The sequence below is a fragment of the Caretta caretta genome, chromosome 5 (assembly GCF_965140235.1).
Source record: "Caretta caretta isolate rCarCar2 chromosome 5, rCarCar1.hap1, whole genome shotgun sequence".
Lineage (NCBI taxonomy): Eukaryota > Metazoa > Chordata > Testudines > Cheloniidae > Caretta > Caretta caretta.
In genome coordinates this window covers 65,893,332-65,915,008 of record NC_134210.1, presented here as the reverse complement: position 1 = coordinate 65,915,008, position 21,677 = coordinate 65,893,332, and the positions used below count along the sequence as shown (strand labels likewise).

General features: G+C 39.1%; 1 protein-coding gene across 1 annotated transcript in view; it reads left to right on the top strand.

Moving 5' to 3' along the window:
• Nucleotides 1–13,213, top strand: part of SLCO4C1 (solute carrier organic anion transporter family member 4C1) — a 102,541-nt gene extending 89,328 nt beyond the window's left edge. Inside the window, exons 10-13 of the mRNA XM_048851191.2 lie at nt 801–988; nt 6,044–6,108; nt 8,589–8,726; nt 11,903–13,213. Of these exons, the coding sequence (XP_048707148.1) occupies nt 801–988; nt 6,044–6,108; nt 8,589–8,726; nt 11,903–12,027 (516 nt within the window). The 3' untranslated portion in view covers nt 12,028–13,213. The remainder of the gene's footprint in view (nt 1–800; nt 989–6,043; nt 6,109–8,588; nt 8,727–11,902) is intronic.
• The last annotated feature ends 8,464 nt before the right edge of the window (nt 13,214–21,677 follow it).

The following is a 21,677-nucleotide window of genomic DNA, read 5'->3' as shown; positions in this document are numbered from 1 at the left end:
AGGTTATAACCAGACAATTGTAATTTAGGAATAAGGGTTTGTTAAGCCAACTGTTAAGGTTATTTAGAAATTAGGACTAGCACATGAAAAGTGTCCAGACAAAAAAGCATTCATACTTTCAGAATTTTGAATAACTTGTAACAAGAAGGTATATTTATGGGAGTACAGGACTCTCCCATTTTGGGTTGTTTATTCTCAGCTTTACTTTTTTCTATAAAGTGCTTGAAACTATCCACTGATTAATTGAGGGACACCAGCAGAATATTCAACTTTTCATGTTTTTTTTTTAAACTGGAGTTTGTGTATAAATCAAGTGTTCTCAGTTTACTTAGTCTCTCCTTGAGCTTATATTTAGTGCAAAATGAAGTAATGCCTAATTAATAATAAAAGGGGAAATTTAAATTTAATCTAATCTAATAATTAGTCTGGCAAAAAAGGTTTAATGTCTAAATACCCCTGAACTCTGTTTGGGATATTTTGTAACTCCTGTTCGGGTAATAGGAGACCTCTTTTGGTAGCTTGCCAGCCCAGGAGGAAAGCAAAGTGGAGGAGAGAGTTAGTCTTTACAGTTGGAGGAATGTAAGTGAGCATAGTTATTTCAAAAGTAGGTGGAATAACCAGGATAGTATGGCTGAAAATATCACAAAATAAATTAAGGGTTCACTAGGTCATGCACTGTCCTTGAAATAAGTATGTGTTAATGTGGGATGTCTGATCACAACTTAATCTCTATCAATTACTATAATTTACAATTTTACATATTTTGAAATAACACTGTTTGCTGTGTGCATTATTTGTAGATTTACCAAAACTGTTCCTGTATTGGGATGCCAAAAAGATTACTTGACGCAGAAGAGGTCCCTTTTGAGGCTCTGGCTGGGAAATGCCGAACACGATGCACGTTCTTGCCTGTATTCCTGGGCTTTTTCTTTTTTGCTGTTGTTTTCACTTTTATGGCTGTTACTCCAACTACTGTGGCCATCCTCAGGTATTTGGTTTTCATACTTTTCAACAACATATTCCTGGCTCCACAGCAGAGTATAAACATAGCATGGCATGCTTTCTTCTCCAGACCTGAAGAAGAGCTCTGTGTAGCTCAAAAAATTGTACCTTCTACCAACAGAAGTTGATCCAGTAAAAGATATCTCACCTACATGCATCCGATGAAGTGAGCTGTAGATCACGAAAGCTTATGCTCAAATAAATTGGTTAGTCTCTAAGGTGCCACAAGTACTCCTTTTCTTTCTGCATATACAGACTAACACGGCTGTTACTCTGAAACCTGTCACCTACGTTGTTGCTCCCAGTGGCAAGGAATGTAACTATTCTGACAACTTGCAAAATAAAGATTAAGTCGTTTTTATTCTTTTTATACAGGATCAGCTCTATAATCAAAATATGTAAGGAGTGCTTTGCACCCCCGTCTGCTGCTCCCTAGACTCTAATATCACCGTGTAGTGTATAACCAGTTTTAAGCAGGTTAAGCCCTTTGAACATTAGATGAAGAGATTACTGTCATCTGTAGATTCTCTACTTTTTCACAACACCTTTTCTCTTATAAAAATAGAAATAGCTTCCTTTCCACTTGGTGGCACTACTTGTAGCACAAGGTTCCTTTTTAAAGGGCAGATCACACTCCATCAATATGAGAGGAAAGCTAAAGTCTGTTTATCCTTACACCATCCATAATCTCATTTTTGATGAAGCACCTGGCTTTTCCTGCCTCACTGAGACATGGAGTGCCGCGTCCAACCCTATCTGAACACAGCTAATCTTCCCATCTGTACGTTACAAGCCAAGACAGTATCCAGAATGCACCAGATAAGAGAAAGTGGAGTAAATCCTGTTCCCCTCCAGCCTCTGATAGTGAAGACATTTCATACCAGAAACAAAAAGTGCATTCATGTGGTCTGTGAGGATGCAAAAGGACAAAAGGAATTTAGGAATTATATTGGTTTACAGACCTCCAGGTGAAAACCTCATCAACTTCCTGGATGAACTCTCAGATTACTTGTCTTCAATTATCTCAATGTTCACATGGACAATCTCAATGATACAGTAGTACTTTGATCTCATGACCTATACAGAACCCATCAGATTCTTTCAGGTAGTCTCTGACCTATATATGTAACCATATATGGTATGTATGTTGAATCCTGTCTTCCAGCTAGGACTGCATATTGGAGAGATCACCAGCATACCTCTCTCCTGAGCTGATCACCACCTCTTCCAGGCAGAGATCAAAGCCTTCCTGCTTTCCTTTTTTCCTATCAGGATAGAGAGCAATCAAAATTGATTTTCCCCCAAAGACTTCTGAACTCCCTAAGTTTTCAAATCTCCTTAGAACAAGTAACCCAAATACAAGGCCAAGGTGCTGATGAGTTGGTACAACAGTACAAATCACCTGTTGACTTTTACCATCAATGCTTTGGCCTCTCCTCCTCCTTCCCAAACTGACCAAGAAAAATAGTATGCTTCACAGGTGAACTACTGCCAGTGAAGTTAGAGTACCAGTAGTACAAAAGACACTGAGTCCCTCTGCTAGCACACAAACTGTACCGAACTTCACCACTGAAGCAAAGGAAGCAAAATGAGCCTCATTCTCTTCAATCAGCATGGCAGAATTGGAGCCAGCAGAACTATTTCTCATAGTTCTCACATATTTCTCATTGAACCAGCTAATCAACCCAGATTGCATAACTCAAATACCAGACCCAAGCATCAACCACTTTGAAGAGCTGCCAACATACTTCATTGATAAGATGGAATGGAAGATGATGATATTCATGCTGTCCACCCTATTATGTCATCAAACTGGTGACCAAATGTTGATTGTCAACTTCCCCATCGAAAGACCAACAAAATACACCTACCCGTTCAGGGCCAATGTACTAGGCAGATTGCTCTAGGGTAGAGATCTGCCCATTGAATGTTGAAGGCCTTTCACAGTCTATATGCGGCTTCCTGGAGAAAGTGCTGAAGACGAACAACACCAACATCCTCTCCCTCCAGGAGACCCATATTGCAAATGAAGAAAAAGACCATTGCTATAACATCAAGAGCTATAAACTTATAGCCAACAATTACCACCCAAAATATGGGCTGGCAATCTACATAAAGCAAGAGATCAATTAATATTTGGTCCTACCTCCTACAGAGTACAATGAAACAACTGGAATCTCTGTGTACATTGACAAGCTTACTGTTCTTAACATATATACATCAGCTCTGCCAACTGCATAGGATCTATGCAGAAAATGTTGCAGACGAAGAACTGACACACTGGGCATCGGCAAATGATATGCTCCACCTTTTTGGATGCGAAACAGTATGTCACTTTCCACTCTGCAAGATGGGGCAGAGGATACTGCCCTGACCTGATGTTCATTTCTAAAGAGACTTTTGACCATTTTCCTGTGCACCTAATCACCCCTGCAAAGAAGAACAACTCCCATGGACAACTCATTGTACACCGGTGTTTCTCAGCAACTGGTCCATGGACTGGTGCTGGTCCCTGAGATCACCCTGATATAGTTTAGCAAGCTGGTCCCTGGTATCAAAAAGGTTGAGAATCACTTTTGTACACTCCTTTCTGGACTTTAGAGATCCAAGATCTCTTCTGAAAATATGACGTGTGTAGGGACCCAGAAATTGTAAAATCTCTCCTGGTATCACTGGATGTAGCAAGACGGAAACTGTGGCTCAAACAAACATGCCTGGAATCTGTTGAGACATCTGGGGGCTGCAAATCCCACACATGCCACTAGGTCGCAGTTGAAAGTCAATGCCATTGCTGCTAAACTTTTGTGGACATCAGAACAGCCAGTGGATAAACAGTATTACAGACAAGTCCGGCATCAACTCTAGCAGGTGTTCACATGTGCTTCATTGTCCCAATGGTCTGGATTATTCACAAGAAGGAGATTGATCCAGCCATTGCAGCCATGAAACTGGGAAAAGCAGTGGGAAAAAGAGGACATCTACCACAAGTTCCTATGTAAGCTGGGTTCAGTGGCATGGAATTGACTGATGCAAAATTTCACCAACATCCTGGAGACTGGTAAAATTTGCTGCTTGTGGAGAGAAACACTCCTAAAGCCTGGAAAATCTGTGGATGACCCTTCTAGTTATAGGCCAATTTCCCTCTTGAGCACCAGCTACAAGGTGATGGAGTGTATGATTCTGAACTAAACTGGGACCACATTTCAAAGACTTCCTCTTTTGAGAAAGTCTTCCACCATAAGTGACACTCAGAATTTGAACATCCTTCTTGTTCCCAAATCCCTGCCATACACAGTCTTCCTACCCTACCCCAAGCAGACTCCTGATCCCATAAAGGGAGATATGCTAAAGACTCCTAGAAATCCTCTGAGGACTTTGTGTTGCTATTGATTTTTATGTGGAAGGTGCTCTAATTCTGTGATGATGAGTGGCAGTATAAAATTCTAAGATAGGTACGTGCATGTTAACCACAACTCGGTTGTCTTGCCAGTCTCTGAAACTCAGATGGTCTTTGATCCTGAACACACTGTGCTAGAGACCCACTAGATTCCAAATTAATAGGTCGTCCTATAAATGTGTGGGGCTTACCTTCCCATTGAAATGAGACTTCATTAATATCTCGTTAAAGCAGCTGTTCACCCATGCAGAGCTACAATATGGATGTTACTAAAAGTCATAACATTCAGAGCATGATAATTGCATCCCTGTTATACAACTTTTAAAGCCTCATGCCCAAATTTAGAAACAGTGCATTCACATTTTTACTATTTAAAGCTCACAAGTTACTTTAAAAGCACACCTACTTATAGAATAACTTTTTATACCAGAAAAAGTACTATTGTAAAGCTGAGATAGTGGTTTAACACACTGCACTGTATTATCATGCTTCATTGCATTGACCATCTGTTCTTGATGCTCCAGTGCGAGTCCACATGGAAGTTGCATTGACAATTTGATTGTGTTAGTCTGGAGGCAGAGAAAGGGCAGCTGTGTTTGGATTGGGGAGAATAAGGGGAAAGCAATATTTGGTGTTTGTAGCATCATACTTCTCAAAAATTACTTGAGATTGCTCAAAGCCTGTCCCTTTCAGTCGTCAGTGATATAGATTTTACTGGGATGCTGGACTGTTAGCAGTAAGGTTCAATTAAAATGGTTTATTTATTATGCTTGCTGCTGCTTTTTGTGTTACCTTATGTAATGCAATATGCTGATGCAAGACAATCTACAAATAAGTGCAATATCTACTGATTATACATTTAAGCATTAAAAAAAACCCCTATACCAGTGTTTCCCAAACTTGGGACGCCGCTCGTTCAGGGAAAGCCCCTGGCGGGCTGGGCCAGTTTGTTTACCTGCCGCGTCTGCAGGTTCAGCCGATCGTGGCTCCCACTGGCCGCGGTTTGCCGCTCCAGGTCAATGGGGGCTGTGGGAAGCAGCACGGGCCAAGGGATGTACCAGCTGCCGATTCCCACAGCCCCCATTGGCCTGGAGCAGCAAACCGCAGCCAGTGGGAGCTGCAGTTGGCTGAACCTGTGGCCATGGCAGGTAAACAAACCGGCCCGGCGAGCCAGGGGCTTTCCCTGAACAAGCGGCATCCCAAGTTTGGGAAACGCTGCCCTATACTATGTACTTAAGCATAGTCCCCTGCCGCATCTCCACTTCATTATGGTTAACCAGGACATAAGTAATGTGTGTGATCTTGAGCTGAACCCCTTGCTTTGATTATCTTGTGTAAACACATTGAGAAAAGGACTATGATGATTTCTCCTGCCAAAGCTCTCTGTACTTTATTGCAGAAAACTAGTATAGTATATAATGCATAATAATATATTATGCAAGTTGATTTTTGTCTCTTCTGTCAAGTAAATTCTATTTAAAGTTTTTAGGTTGTTTAGACTCCAGATATAGACCAAAAGTATTAATAGATAATGTCAATGACTGACTTTTTCAAAAGTCCAAGTGTAACTTACCAAGATGAAAAACATCAGTTTAAGGTAAATTTATGTTTGATAAAGCCCTTAAACTGCAATTTTGTTTGCAGGTGTGTGCCAGATAAACAGCGTTCATTTGCTCTGGGAGTGCAGTCAGTGTTTCTACGATTAGTAGGTATGACATTTATTATCTGTTGCTTAAATACCTGTCCCAGCATAAAATGTCTAATTGGGAGACTTCCTTTTCAAATACTCAGATTGACTAATTTTAAAGAACATATGTATGAATGAATTTGTTGCAGTCTCTCTGTCTGAAAGATCAGGCCAAACTCAATCTCAAAATAGCTTAGAATTCATCATAGGAATTCAAATGTGGTACTTTACTCATTTTTAGCATTGATGCTGTCTTCTCTATAAATAGTTGTGCAAAGAGGCTAAACAGGTATGCCAAAGGAAATGAATCCCAGCTGCAGAAGAATATTTAAACTTGCATTCTGTTAACAAAAGCAACCCCACTCCTCCCCAAAAAAATGCAACTCCATTCTTTGAAAATTTTCAGGGATTTTAAGACTCCACCAGTCAAAAATTTGGTGACTCTGTAACACTTAACTTGATGATATTGAGTTCCTTTAGCCATGTTTGTTACATAATTTAACACTGATGAAAATGACAGCACCTTAGAAGTTACAAGTAAAATGGTAAAGAATATATGAAACCTGCTGCAGTGTTTTGTGTCCTTATTTCTAAAGGGCATGTATGTACGTTTTAGAGGTCTGGCAGATAGATAATTTGCATAATGTAGTCATTCATTTAAAAACCCCTTTTAAATAGTCTTTGCTGACTTTCTATTTTCTTTATTAAATTATTTTTTGGGGGTAATTGATGTCAATGCAGAAACAGTGAGACATGCCAGAGTATGGTTAAATGTGGAAGACGCAACTTTTACAAACTATTACACAGCAAAGAACCTCTCCAAGTACTAGCAAGTTCTACAAACCTGAGGGTGGGTATGAGCGCATTGCTCCCCTATACTCCAGGCTTGCATGAGGACTCTGGCAGGAAGCCAATGTCCCAACCCATTTACCTCATCAACACTGGAGGTAGGAGAGAAGATGAGGGGCGCTCTACCCTGCATGAGACATGGAGGCATAGCCTCTTTCCATGTGATGTTGTACTCAGGGACTGTTGTAATAACTGAGTCTACAAATTTACTTTAATTATAAACTCAGCTGTAAAAAGTAAGTGAAAGTTCATAAAGTGTCACAGCCTTTCAAATTAATGTTGATGGGAAAAGTTGCAAAAGGGAGATGGAAAAACTAAATTAATGCAAACAAAAAGACCTACTAATATAATTCAAGGACTGTGTTAAAATCATGTCTGGTAAACAAGACAGTGGGAGTGGGAGTGGGAGTTAATGAACCAAAACTGGTGTGTTGGAAACTACTTCTAATTGATGGATAAAATAATGAGGGAATAGGCTGTTCCATTCACAACTCCTTTTTGAGTCCTAAAAAAAAAAAAAAAAAAAAAAGATTTTGGGGAGAAAAATCGGCTACTCGAGCAAGCTTCATCATCTGGCTGCCACCCCCAATGTCTCCTAGGATCCAGGTCCTTCATCATTCTGATCCCAAAAAGATGTCCTGACCAGCCCAGCCCCTCCCAAAACACCTCCCAAATAACATTGCTCCTGCTACCAGCTCTAGCTAAATGTGAAATGCTACCTAGAATAAGATGAAATAAGAATTTAACAGACACCACAACTGCTCCAACCAAGCTCAGCTAACTTTTCTCCCCGCCCCCAACAGACAGTTATTATCTTTAATAACTTCTAATAGACTGTTGCCAAGGAATCCCCCCCCCCCCCCCCCAAAAAAACCAACCTGTGCTTCTCAGAGAATAGGGGAGTGAAAAGATGTGATAGAATGGAGATGGCTAGTAAAAATAGCATCAAGGAATTGGGGTTCCCTTCCCCCCACCAGGTAACTGTTTACTGAGCTACATTTCTTAAGATCAATACACCAGATCGTTTGGAACTGGAGTGATTGAGAGTACATGTGTGATACAGTGTTCAGTTATATATTGTACTGTTTGTTGTCACTTAGGAAAATCTGTTTCCAAAAACCCTGTCCATGTCTATCATGTGAAAGGGGATAGCTTATGTTTCTACATGAGCACTGTCAGGATTGATTGTTTAATTAAAACACTAATTTTCATAATGAATGAAATACCTCAAAGGGCTTAAAATCTGTACATATTGGATCCCTAACGTATAGCCGCCTCTTGGGTGGGAGGGGACAACAAATGAGCACACAATATTGCAATGGGAAAGAGTAAATATTGATCAAGGACACTAGGACAAACTCCAGTTCTTATAAAAAGTACTGTAGTATCTTTAGCAGTCACATGGAGCAGATGGCACCTTAGTTTTTAAGGTGTTCTTTGCAAGAATATACAGCAAGTTGCATGGTCCTCTCTCTATCTCAGAAGACCAAAGGGCTAAAACAAGCTGATGAGATTTGAATGTCTGGTTCTATAATTTAGCTACACCACACTTGATGCTTCAATCATCAACTTGACCCACCATCTTACTCTGTGAATTCTGCTGATTCAGTTAAGACTCTTTCAATTATCTTTGTACACTTGTATCTCTTCTAGGCACTATTCCTGGACCAATTTTGTTTGGTGTGGCAATAGACAGTAGTTGCACTCTGTGGGATGTTAATAAATGTGACATTAAAGGAGCCTGCTGGGTCTATGACAACTCAAAAATGGCCTACATGCTGATTGGTATAAGTAAGTGACTGCATATTTGATATGTACATTACACAAATGAGTGTTAATCTTTAATAGCAAAAGGCATAGCTATTTTGAATTTCACTGCCAGGTGACAACTGAGTAAGAAAATAGTCTAATAAGACTATGTAATAAGTTTACATAGTACTCAGCACTTTGCAAATAGATAAGACAAGTTTCATCTTCTGAAGGAACTACTATTTACATAAGACATGACAGTCAAAAACCAGGCAAGACACAGGACAACAATTTGGTAGGAAGTTTGTGGGGATTCTTGACAATTAAAATAAATGAGGAGGGATTGTTTGAAGAGTTAGGTTTTTAAAGGTAACCTGAAATGGAATTTTTTTCTTAGGTGGTTTGTGCCCTTTATAGCTTCCTTATGGATGAACAAGAGCCTGAAATATAGTAGGATTTGTGTGGTTGCCCTCCACCTTCCCCCATTTTTTTGGGGCAGGAGGGGGTTTCCTCTTGCTGACTTCCCTAGTTTAGCTGGACGATTTTTAGAGGCATCAGATAAATATTGGCATTTTCTCACCCTGTAGTTATAATTAAACTTTTAACAAATACATATATTTTCTCCCCAGTGTTAGTTTGGCATTGCAGTTGAATGAGAGTTCCAAAGAAGAACAAAAATAGACCTTTGAAGATTCTGACTAAAAGTCATTTCACCTCTCAATTAAAAGCTTTTCATCTGATTTTTTTAAAGGTACTCAGGTACCTTTTGACTTCAATGATAGCTGCAGGTGACCATCCCCTTTGGCAATGAGGCTACCTATTTAGGTGTTTAAGTTTAACTACCAATATTTGAAAATTAAAGAAACAGAAACAAAAAACCAAACCCTCCCCACCAACCTTAATACCTTTCAAGCATTTTCTTTTTAAGCTATTGATTTTATTTAGGAAGTTTTATCAAGTTTACAAATCCTTGCCCTATAAATGACAGAAACAAAACCATCATTACATCAGCTAAGTCTTGTCTATACAATGTCTCTTTAAACATCAGATCTTCCTATTTAACAAGGTATTACCATCATTATGACATTTAGATCAGGCATATCTATCAAATGTTAAGTAAAAAAAAAAGTATGTGGTTTTTTTTGGCAGGTGAATAAATTTTGAGTATTGAATAAAAAGTAACCAAATATCTAAATATCTATCGGTTCTCTGTCTATTTTGCTGGGAATATGATTAGTGTGTTAATCTGTGTGTCTCCGTGACTTCCACCTCCCATTTTTAAAAACCATTCCTCTATGGTTTGGCCTTTTTTCTTTTCCAATGAGATGGTACTGATAGCCAACCAGCTACCAACAGGTGACAGAATAATTTTTCATTTCTTCTAGTGTGACCATTCCCACTAGAGAGCTGCAGGAGGAGTACTAACAGATCATTTGGTAATAACTATCCAACATTTAATATTTGATTACGGATTATATCCCAGGACTCTCTAATGAATGGACATGCCCACCATAGATGCATAAAATCTCCTTTTTCACCACAATTTCTTCGACATTTATCCCTATTCAGTCTGTCTATATTTTTTAACCTGAGTGGTGTGAGGTACCATTGAAACAGTATCTTCAAGAAATTTTCTTTTATTTTGCTACAGACTGAGGTTGCTGGTCCTCTTTTCCAGATCAAACCTCATTCCTCTGGGATAATTTCCCTGTTCAGGTGCTTTCTCCCCCCCCCCCCCCCAGTGTGTCAAATATGGACTTTTTTTCTTAGAAAAATTGTCTGCAAAGATTAATATAAATTAATCTTATTTTCCTAATTGACCAGATGCCATTGCTTCTAAAGTTCACTTTTTAGAAAACCTGTTTTATACATAAAGCTGAGAAACAAAGCCTGACTTGACAGTACTGGTATCATGGGAGAGTGGGCCAGTTAAAGTTAGTTTTGATCTCTAAATAAGTTAGACAACTTTCTCTCCTGAATAGCTGGCCAACTTTGTGTGCCCCATTGTTCTAATATTTGAAGCTCTCTGCTTCATGATTTGGATTGCGATCTGGATTACATTGTACATCAAGAGGAGTGAGGAAAGAAAAAGAGCATTGACGCAATAGTTTTCCCTTTGCACATCACCTTTAAGGAGGGAACTGAGGGAGGAAATAGAGGACACTTGATGAATGAGGACATGAAGCTAAGAATTGGAAAACATGGTGAGCAGGAAGTCAAAAGACCTGTGAAGAGTGTACTTGAGAGGAGGATGTGTATTCAGGAAGATTATTCAGAACATCTTAAATGAGAATGAGTTTCAGTACAGTGCAACAGGTGACAGGAAACCAATGAATGGACATAATCTGGGGCACTGTAGTTAAAGCAAGAAGGGAAGATTTTATTGTCTTGAACAATCTGGAGTAGAGGAGGAGAACAGAATTCCAATGAGTATTAAAGTTCTCACAGCAAGCGAGGACCAGAGGGCAGATGAAGGACCTGATCCAAAGCTCCTGGAAGTCAATGGAAAGACTCCTGCTGTTTTTAAGGGTCTTTTGATTAGCTATGTGGGTTAGCATGCTTTCTGCCATCAAGGGTACCATAGCATGGAGCCAAGTTTACAGTAAGACTTAACTAAGAAGTAAATATTTTTAGTTCTTTGCTTTATACCTTTGTGGCACTCTTATGAACTATGGAGTCACACATTTATAGCTTCCATAGGCCAAATTCATTGCACTCATTAGGAGATCATTACATCCCTGCATTTCCCCTTACATTCCTCTGTGTATGAGGCTCTGTATGCCCCCTCACCGCCCATTATTATTTGTTTGGGAGATAAGTCATTCAAGTCTCAACATATTAAATTCTATTGGGAGGATGAACAGTGATGAGACAGGTATTGTTATAGGAATTAATGGGTGCTGTGGGCCAGGTGTTTGATCTGTAGACCGTTGCAGAGGTGCTTGAAGCTCGGGCTGTGCTGAACAGATGACAGGGTCTCCAGATGTCCCCACCTTTTGGTTGTCTGATTTCCCCCCCCAAGTCAATAGTTTTGTAGTCATTGATATCTAGATAATTTTGAAATTGATCAAATGAGATGTTCAAAAGTTATGGCATAAGAGACAGAGATGCCATCAAGTTGAATGTAAAGCTTTCACAAGCGCTGTCAAATAACATTAACTACATTTATTGAAAATTGATCTTCAACAATAAACAATTTCACTTTTCTTCACATAAAGGTGCAGCTTGTAAAGTCATCACTATCCTTTTTACTGTCATTGCATTCTGCTTATATAAACCGCCACCAGACAGCTCTGCGACTTTGCAAAAGGATGCTGAAATGGTGTCTGCTGTGCACATGTGAAACTGTTATGAGAAAACCAGGAACTTTAAAAGAAACCAAGAATATACACAGCTACTGAAAGATAAGCTGTCCGAGAGCTTCATTTGCAAGTGCAGCATTATCTGAACTTGATTTAGATCTTAAACAGCTTTAAATGATTTTAAATATTGGTGGATATTTTGTGTAACATTAATTCAAACTGAGGAAATTTTATATTTCAACAATGTATCCCAATCAAAACTACTGTAAATAGAGGAAATGTCTTACAATTCATTGAGTTAAGCAAATTGCAATATTATCAGTAGAACACAAGAAAGAGGACATAAAAAGCTGAACTGGAATACCAAAAAAACGTGAATAATTGTTACTGCCTATAAAGGCAACAGTACACCCTAAGAAGACAGACTTTAGGACAACAAAATAGTAAATGGGTGTGTTAAAGGGAGCTGTCAATGTTTACTTTAAAATGGTAGGAATAATATGCGCCAATGTTTTGGGCTACTAAACAACATTTAAGGTTTGATTGATGTAAATTTATTTATACTGTAGTTTCTTGAGTAGGAAGAAATAAAAAAACAGGCACTTTGTTTTCTAAATCTATTTTGTACAAGTTAGGTTAAAAGTTTAAATTGTGATTAAATTTGTAATCTTTACTTTTTTCCTACAAATATATTTAAGAATAGTTTTCATTATAGGAAAATGAACAAACTTGTAATTAATAAACATTTGTTCAACTGGGTGCCTTAGTATTTGAATTCAGACTATATCCAAAAGGATGATGTCAAAATATTCTTGTTACATTTTTTTTTAGAAAGCTTCATCTCTCATAATATACACTCTGGAAATTAAAATGAAATCTGTTTTCTTAAAATGTTTTACTTGTTAGATGTGTGCTAGCTCATTATTTTGAGGTTACTCCTAAGTGCTTCTGCACTAATTATTTTCCAAAAAAGGGATTTAATTATTTTTGTTGAATACAAATGAAAAACGAAAGACTATACAAACACATTGATAGAAGAAAGTACATCCAGCCGAGGCCTTGCAACCTTGAATAAACCTTTAAAATAATAGGATGTGTATCTGTAGAAAACTTAAAATAAGGTGTACATGTCTTAGTAAACAATTTTTTAGTGTTAAAATTTTATTACATGCAAATCTATTCTATTTAAATATTGTTTAACTGCTGTGAAATAAATCTATTTTTAAATCTGGTATATAATGCTGTTTTTTTTGTAAATGCATATGAGATGTTATTTGCTGGCTTCAAAGGTGCTGCTTAACTTTGAAGTACCAATAATGAATTGCATCTCCTCCTTCTACGTAACTATGTGCGTTTGTGTACTTTCTGTGTCTTGGTACTATGATGGGTACACTGACCCTTTGGGATTCAGAGGAGGAACACTTTTGTGTCAACAGCCCCTGCCACCCTGCGCTGGATCCTGGGGAAGGAAACCCACTTACCCTTTCTTATGGGCCTTTATCAAAGACCACTACTAGTTGGTAAATAAGAGGGTTTGTTTGGCAGATGGAACCTATTAACCTGCCACTGAGTAACCATGTAACCTGGGACTAGCCAGGCATCCACAACTAAGGACTGTAGCTCAGAGAGCTGGAAAGTGTAATTCTTTGCTTTAGACTAACTCTTAAAGACACAGAAATGGAATCTGGAATCCAAGATAGAAGATCCACCATGAGACCCTCTGTTTTCTGTTGGACTATTCTATTAAAATAAACACAGCAACCAGGAATGTGATATATGCCATCATGTGCCAGCAATGCCCCTCTGCCATGTACATTGGCCAAATGGGACAGTCTCTAGGTGAAAGAATAAATGGACACAAATCTGACAGGAATCATAACATTCAAAAACCAGTAGGAGAACACTTCAATCTCTCTGGTCACTCAATAACAGACCTAAAAGTGGCAATTCAACAAAAAAAAAAACACTTCAAAAACAGACTCCAGTGTGAAACTGCAGAACTGGAATTAATTTGCAAACTGGACCCCATCAGATTAGGTATGAACAAAGACTGGGAGTGGTTGGGTCATTACAAAACCTAAACCTAATTTCCCCAATACTAATTTCCCCCTACTGTTACTCACACCTTCTTGTCAACTGTCTGAAAAGGGCCATTCTCATTACCACTTCAAATATTATTTTTCCTCCCTTGGTATCCTGCTGTCAATTGAATTGTCTCGTTAGACTGACCTCACACCTTTTCATGTACTTATACGTGCTCCTGTATTTTCCACTCCATACATCTGATGAAGTAGGTTCTAGCCCAAGAAAGCTTATGCCCAAATAAATTTGTTAGTCTCTAAGGTGCCACAAGGACTCCTCATAGTTTTTGCTGGTACAGACTAACACGGCTACACTCTGAAACCTGTCAGCCAGGATGTGGAGAAGATACCTTCCACCCCATTTATTAGCCACAAGCATCCAATGTCTTTGTTGGGGGGATGAGAGTGTTTTTGGTCTAATACTTGCCCACAGGATAATGTTTACATAACTTTTTGATTTGCATAATTATCAGTAGGGACCATATGGTCCCTATGTTCCCTTGCACATAGGGTGTGAAGGAGCAAAACCAATTCTGAGCAGAAAAGGGAGAGGCAGGGATGTACTTGTGGTTAAGGCAGTGGGCTGCGACTCAAGTTCAATTCCCAGCTTGGCTATGGACTGCCTGTGTGAACTTGGGAAAGTCACTGAATGTGCCTCAGTTCCTCATCAGTAAAATAGGGATAATGCTACCTCTCTCCCTCCTGTTTGTCTTGTTTATTTAAACTGTGAGCTCTTTTGGGGCATGAGCTGATGCTTACTATGGATGTGCATACTGCTTAGCACATTGGGGACATGGCAATACAAGGAATTAACAATAACTAAATGATAAAAGTGCAGGTGGCTGCACTAGATAAACTTATCAAGGTCCCTTCCAGGTCTACATGTCTATGATTCTGTGAAGCATAGAGGAGAAAGTGGATCACACCTTATATTCCCCTTCTGAGGAAGCTACCTGCACCTTCAGTTGCCATGGGATGAGTTGCCCAGGCAGAGAAGGAAGGAGTTGTACTGCAGATACACAAAGACTCTTTCTTCTCAAAAGTGTATAGCTTGTTGAATATTTAATCATCAGTTGCACTGCAGTAAGTTCCCAGTACGTCATGTGATCAGACAGAGACAGTGCATATGCACTACAGAGGATGAATGAGTAGCAGCCCTCCAGTTCTGCAGTAGTGCCTGAAGTAGCATGGAGACCCAAACTCCATGAGATCCCCCGGGTTTAGCTGTCCTTTTCCTTTTGACCTTGGCTTCCTTGGCCAGGCCCTCTCTACACTGACCCACTTCCATAGTTACAGCTCCACACTTCGAGGGGACTGTAAAGTTACCACTCCAAAAGCAGTGGAGCTTTCCTGCTAAGACCTCCTTTTCTGTGTGTTTTTGTGAGGGAGGGGGAAGGATGATCCATTGTTTGAGCTGATTCATTCTTTTATATCTTGCTGTAACTCCCATCTGCCCTCTCCCCATTTGTTGTATCTAAATGTAGATAGTAAACTCTTTGGAATACCTTAACTCTTGCTATCTGTGCTACAAGTCACCTAGCAAACATTTTAGATAAATGTAACACGAAATTTCATTTTTTAAACATGTCACAGATCTTAGTAAGCATCCCCTCCTGGTAACCCACTAGGATTGTTATGAAGGGAACACAAACCGCTGTGCTCTGGACCCCAGGGTATTTCAAGCTCCTAATCTCAGGGACCCTCGGCACACACTCATGGCACAGACCTTTTTTCTGGCATCCCCACCCTCTGAGTGTTGGAGCTTGCTGTCAAACTGCATAGCCCCACTTGGCGCAGTGCTGACCCTTCAGCACTCCCTTCAGATTCCCTACAAACACATCCCTCTCCCAGAACACTATCCCAGAAGTGTGAGGCTTCTGGTTTACAGTTTAGCTCTCCGAGGCATGCAGTAGTTCTGAAGCAATCAACACCCATGCACTTTTCCCATCTAACATCTTAATCATGTAAAGCACAGGAAATTACAGATCACACAAAGCTATACAAAACATCCTAAGCATAAAGTTCCTCATTAGCTCACCCTTCACTTGTGAGTCCTTGGGGGAACCCTCTGTGTTCCATCAGCCAGGCAAGTAAAGTCCTCCACCCCCTTTCCTACCCTGCTACTACCCTTACCATAATCTGGTGCAAAGGGCACTCTTCCCCAGTTCCTCCCTATGAGTCTCTTTATAGAGTGCTGTGGTCACCTGCTTCTTTTCTTCTGCTCTAGGTAACTTCGCATTACTCCTCCCATCTCCTTCAGACAAGAGGAGGAAGTGTCTTCTCCCATCTAGAGTGAACCCATTGTCCTCAGGTGTTTTACTTTGAATGGAGAGAGGATTGACAAGTACTGTTCACTCACCCTTGTCAATGGCCTGGCAGAAATAGGACAACCCTGCAAATGCATGGTGGATCTACATACATATATGCTTTCCATGACAGTAATTTCATTATTCAATTTCATCAAATCATCCACAATTTAGAAGTGGATCAGCCAGAACTCCCTAATCATACCATATGACAATTGACACAGTTGGGTGGCTTGTAAAGGCTGCTTGATGTATCGTGCTTTTTGTTAAGCTGCTTTGATCCCCAAGAAAGGTGAAATCTGCCAAAAACAACTACTTTTTTTTGGTATCTGGAACTTCAAAGTCCCATAATTTTTGATATATGGGTTCTTGACATAAGATTTCTTAATGAAATAAAAATCTATACTATCTGTAGATATGTTTTTAGGGGCTCAAAAATTGTCCAAAATTTGCTTAAATCTGTGGCTATAATTTCTCCAAACTGAAACCTTAAAATTCTGCACAGACCATTTGAAATAGTTCTTGGGGCATATAGTATTTTCTGGTAAAATAAGCACGGTCTTGGACAAAGAATGTTCTTCCTTTCCCTAAAGCAGAAAATAAATTTGTACTTCACAGCATACAATTCTGCACTCTTAGCTCAAGAAAAACCTCATTAAAATCAGTGGAGATTTTACCTGTTATGGCTCCTTATCACTTAAAAAAACCCTTTCAGTCTTGCAAAAGCCAATCTAAACTGTTTTGTACAATAGATAGAACTTAATGTATTGCAAAAATGCAACTTGGTACCTGTTGAAATTACTTAATATTTAAAAAAATATCCAGCTGGTGTCCACAATAATATGTTCCATTTTTATGGTGTTCGTTTGGCATCCAAAGTTACACTTGAAGGGACAATAAAACTGAGAAATAAATTTGGAAGTATTTGTAAAGTCTCTTGTTCAATTTGTGGGATAGGGCACCACCATCAGGAATTTTAAATGGTTGCAATATCTACAGCATGGGGGGAAATTTACATTTTAATTATTTGCCAAAAAAAAAAATCAAACAGAAAAAAACCCAGTTGTTATGTGCCCATAGTCTTGGCACTTTACACCTTAGGGGAAGAGGATATATGGCTTGGTTTTGAATATCTGAAACCCTAGTGTTACTTTCTCAGGTCGAGTCCCTCCCTTAACTTTAATTAGTAAATGAGGAGAGAAAGCAAGCCTTCAACAGCACTGCTGATTAATTGCTATGTGCTAACACTTTAGCTTCTCCTATGCTTTGGGTTATCTCATCATGGGTCAATTCTAAGAGCACTCCATATATTAAGCCCATCAGTTCAGTCAAATCCTTTGGTAGCTAGCAACTTATTTTAAGGCAAGGGAAAATTGCTTGCTGTGATGGGGTTTACAGACTCTACAGTAAGGTAAAAGAAGTAGAGAAACACTATTTGGACAAGAAGACCACCACCCCTTAGCAGCTACTGGACATGCTCCCCATGGAGCACCTACTTAAAAGTAAGCTCTGGCAGGAGAGACTAGCTGCAAGAAAGCAGACAGGCTTCAGCTGCGGAGGCAGAGCAATCTACAGGGAAAAGACTAGGACTATGAATAAGGCCTGGCTGGAAGCCCTCTGACTAAAGAGGGACAAGGAAACTCTGAGGTGAGTTGGGAAACCTCCCCACACCTTTAGTTGAAGCCCTGAACTTTTGAGACCATGTAAACAGAGGGCTGGGACCATGTCCCAAACTGAAGGGGAAACAGGGAAGATAGGAAGTGGCCCAGGGGAGTCTGATCTGAAGTGGTATCCAGTAGTGAATGAACTACCTCTCACTTTTCTCCCCTGGGGCAGGAGCTGGTGGAGAGCGAGAGCTGAGGTCTCACTATCTGTTCCCTCTTCTCCAGCCTCCTGAGAGCCAAACGGGGGAATGAACTGTGGCTTGCCTTCCAGGCCCCTGGGCTGCTCAAAGAGCCACCTCAGGGTTTGAGGAGAGTGTTTGGCTATAGTCTGCCTGCCCCTGAGCAAAGCCTGCTATGCCCACCTGGAATGTTAAGAAACTTAAGTGGGAGTTATTTACAAGAAAATGTATTTGTGAATACTCATTGTGTAAGTGATGACAGAGAATGTCAATGATAATGTGATAAAGGTATTAATAGCAGCAGCTACTGTAGTTGTATCCTAAGGTTACTGAAGTACTTCAGAACTAAAATCTCACTTCCATGGTGGAATGAGGAGTGAAAAGTGGCAGTTAAAGAAAGGAACCAAGCCTATAAAAGAGCAAAAAATACAATGTATAGTGAAGATCTAATGAAGTATAAAAGAAGAAAGACAATAGCACAAATTTTTTTAAAAATCAAAGTTGGAGAAAGTACTGTTGGGGTAAATAAAGATACAAATATCAGAAATATACAGGCACATTAAACAAACAAATGAAATTCAGACTAAGAGTAGCTACATTCTAGGTCTTATTAGGACTGGCAACATGGTTAGAAGTTCTGATAACAAGAAAGCAGAAGTTTTAGCAGAAACTTTTGAGGGGTGAATGATGACAATCAAAGTACAGTTTTCCACCAGATTAAAAGACAATTCGTTGAAGAGAATCATGATCTATTATGTAGTTGAGGTAAACATGAAGATGCTATTGATATCAACACAAATACTTTCCAAGGTAAAGAGAATATATGTAACAATATTTAAATATCTCTCTGAAAGTAGTTTGAGGATTATCTTGGAATTATGTAACACGGGGGAGGAGGAGCAATACCAGTAGAATAGAAACTGAAGTAGTAATTCCAATATGAAAACCAGGCAAATTATTCACAAAAGTGGAAGCCTATAAACCAATAGACGTCCTGTCTGGGTAAAATTATGGAGAAAATGATAAATGAAAGATTGGTTGCCTCCTTGGAAAATAATGACATTATAGATAAGGTGCAGAGTGGTCCTCGGAGAGGAAGTTGCACCATTGGTCACATTGTTAAATTAGAAACAAATACAAAGAAGTATGAGGCACAAGGGTTTCATGATAGCTGGCTTTCTAGATATTGAAAAGGTGTAAGACATGCTATCAAGGGAAGGCTTGTTGTACAAAGCAGGTGCACTAGGGATAAGGGAAGACTGTCTGACTGGATTAGGGAATTTTTGAGTAAAGGACCATGCAGGTCAGAGTTGGGAAAGTTATGCTACTATATACAATATTAAAACTTCCTTGTGGTATACCCTTTTTTTTAATCAGCGCAGCCTTATTTAATATTAAACAGTCTCCCAAAACAAATAAGCACCAGCATTGGTTGTCATTCTATTCACGTGTGATTGTACTCTGTGGGTTAGGTGCAGGACTATTAGGGTGGCAGAAAAGAGCATCAAAGCATTACAAGAAATCTCTGACTGGGGAAATGCATGGGGTTTCAAGTTCTCCATTGCTAAAAACAAAGGATTGATATTTACAAAAAGGAAACTTACAAAGGAATGTAAACTGTATCCATATGGAAAACAACTACATACAGGTAAAAGGCTAATTTCCCAGGGGTAATATTTGATACTAAATTACTTTGGAAAGGTCATACGAACTATGTTAAAAATAAATGTACAGGAAAGATTCACCTGCTTAAAAGTCTTTCTGGACTAATTGGGTGGGGGAAGAGAGATTGCCAAATGCTATACAGAGCCTTAATCAGACCAGCTGTTGACTATGACTGCCAAGCTTTTGGGTCAACATCAAAATCATAACTTACAAAATTAGATGTAATATGAGCCCAGGCACTATGAATGGAGTGTGCTGTATTAATTACACCACCTATATGTGCTCCGTATAGCTTCTAGTGAAATGCCCGTTTGGACTACAAATGAAACTACTGGACCTAACTTTCTGGGCCAAAGTTAATGGGAACTGTAAAACAAAAGTACAAAATATGATTAGTACATCAATAAGACATTTGTAGGGTATTTGACTTGGTACTGTATGACACTTTGATTAAAACACTAAAGATATAAAATTACTATGGCACATTTAAATGGAGTAAACCCTGGCTAACTGATAGGTCTCAAAATGTAATTGTAAATGGGGCATCATTATGGAGTCGTTTTTTTTTCCTAGTGGGGATATTGGGGATTATTCTTGGCCCTATGCTAATTAATATTTTTATTAATGACATTAATTTATGAAGAAAACATAACTTCATCACTGATTAAGTGTGCAAATGACACAAATTAGAGGGGTAAATAATGAAAAGTCAAGTCATTGATACAGAGCAATTTGGATGACTTAGTAAGCTGGGAGAGAGCAAATAATATGTATTTCAATATGGGTAAATATAAATGTATTCATCTAGGAACAAAGAATATAGGCCATATTTACAAGATGGGGGAGCCTATGCTGGGAAACAATGACCCTGAAAATTATTTGGGGGCCCTGGTGGATAATCAGTTGAACATGAGTTCCCAGTGGAATGTTGTGGCCTAAAGGACTAATGTGGTCCTGGGATGCACAAACAGGGGACTTTTGCGTAGGAATAGAGAAGTTATTTATATTTGGGACTGGTGTGACTGCTGCTGGACTACTGTGTGCAGTCCTGGTGTCTATAATTCAAGAAGGATATTGATAAATTGGAGAGGGTCTAGAGAAGTGCCATGAGAATGATTAAGGGATTAGAAAATGCGCCTTATGGTGATCGAGCTCCTTGAATCTATTGAGCTTAACTAAGATAATGTTACATGGCAACTTGAGTACAGGCTGTAAGTCCCTACATGTTGAATAGGTATTTAATGCTGGGCTCTTTCGTCTAGCTGAGAAAGCTATAACATGAATAGATGACAATTTGTCTGGCTTCAACTTCCAGACTGGAAATAAGGTAAATTTTGGACAGTGGGTAATCAATCATTGAGAATTTTCAGATGTTGTGGCAGATTCTCCATCACTAACCATTTTAGAAAAACATTCAATCTTGATTTAAAAGAATTATTTTTGGGGGAAGGTCCTGGCCTATGTTAGACAGAAGTCAGATTAGATGATCACTACAATCCCTTCTGGTCAAATAATCTGTGAAATCTTATTGCAGTTGGCAAGGTCACCCTTCTTTGGCAATTTTACTATAAAACATCTCTTCCACTGGGCTGTGTTCTTTTGTTCATTACATATTCTATCCAAAAACATAAGTGAAGTCTTAAGGGCTGTTTTATCACTTGCTTTAAGCATCTCTCCAGTAATATCCTGTCCAGCTGCTTTCCCATTTTTGAGTTTACTGCTGCGTTTTTCAAACTTCTTCCATTGTAATATCTTTAAATCAATATCAAGCTCTTGTTGTTCATCCTCACATATTT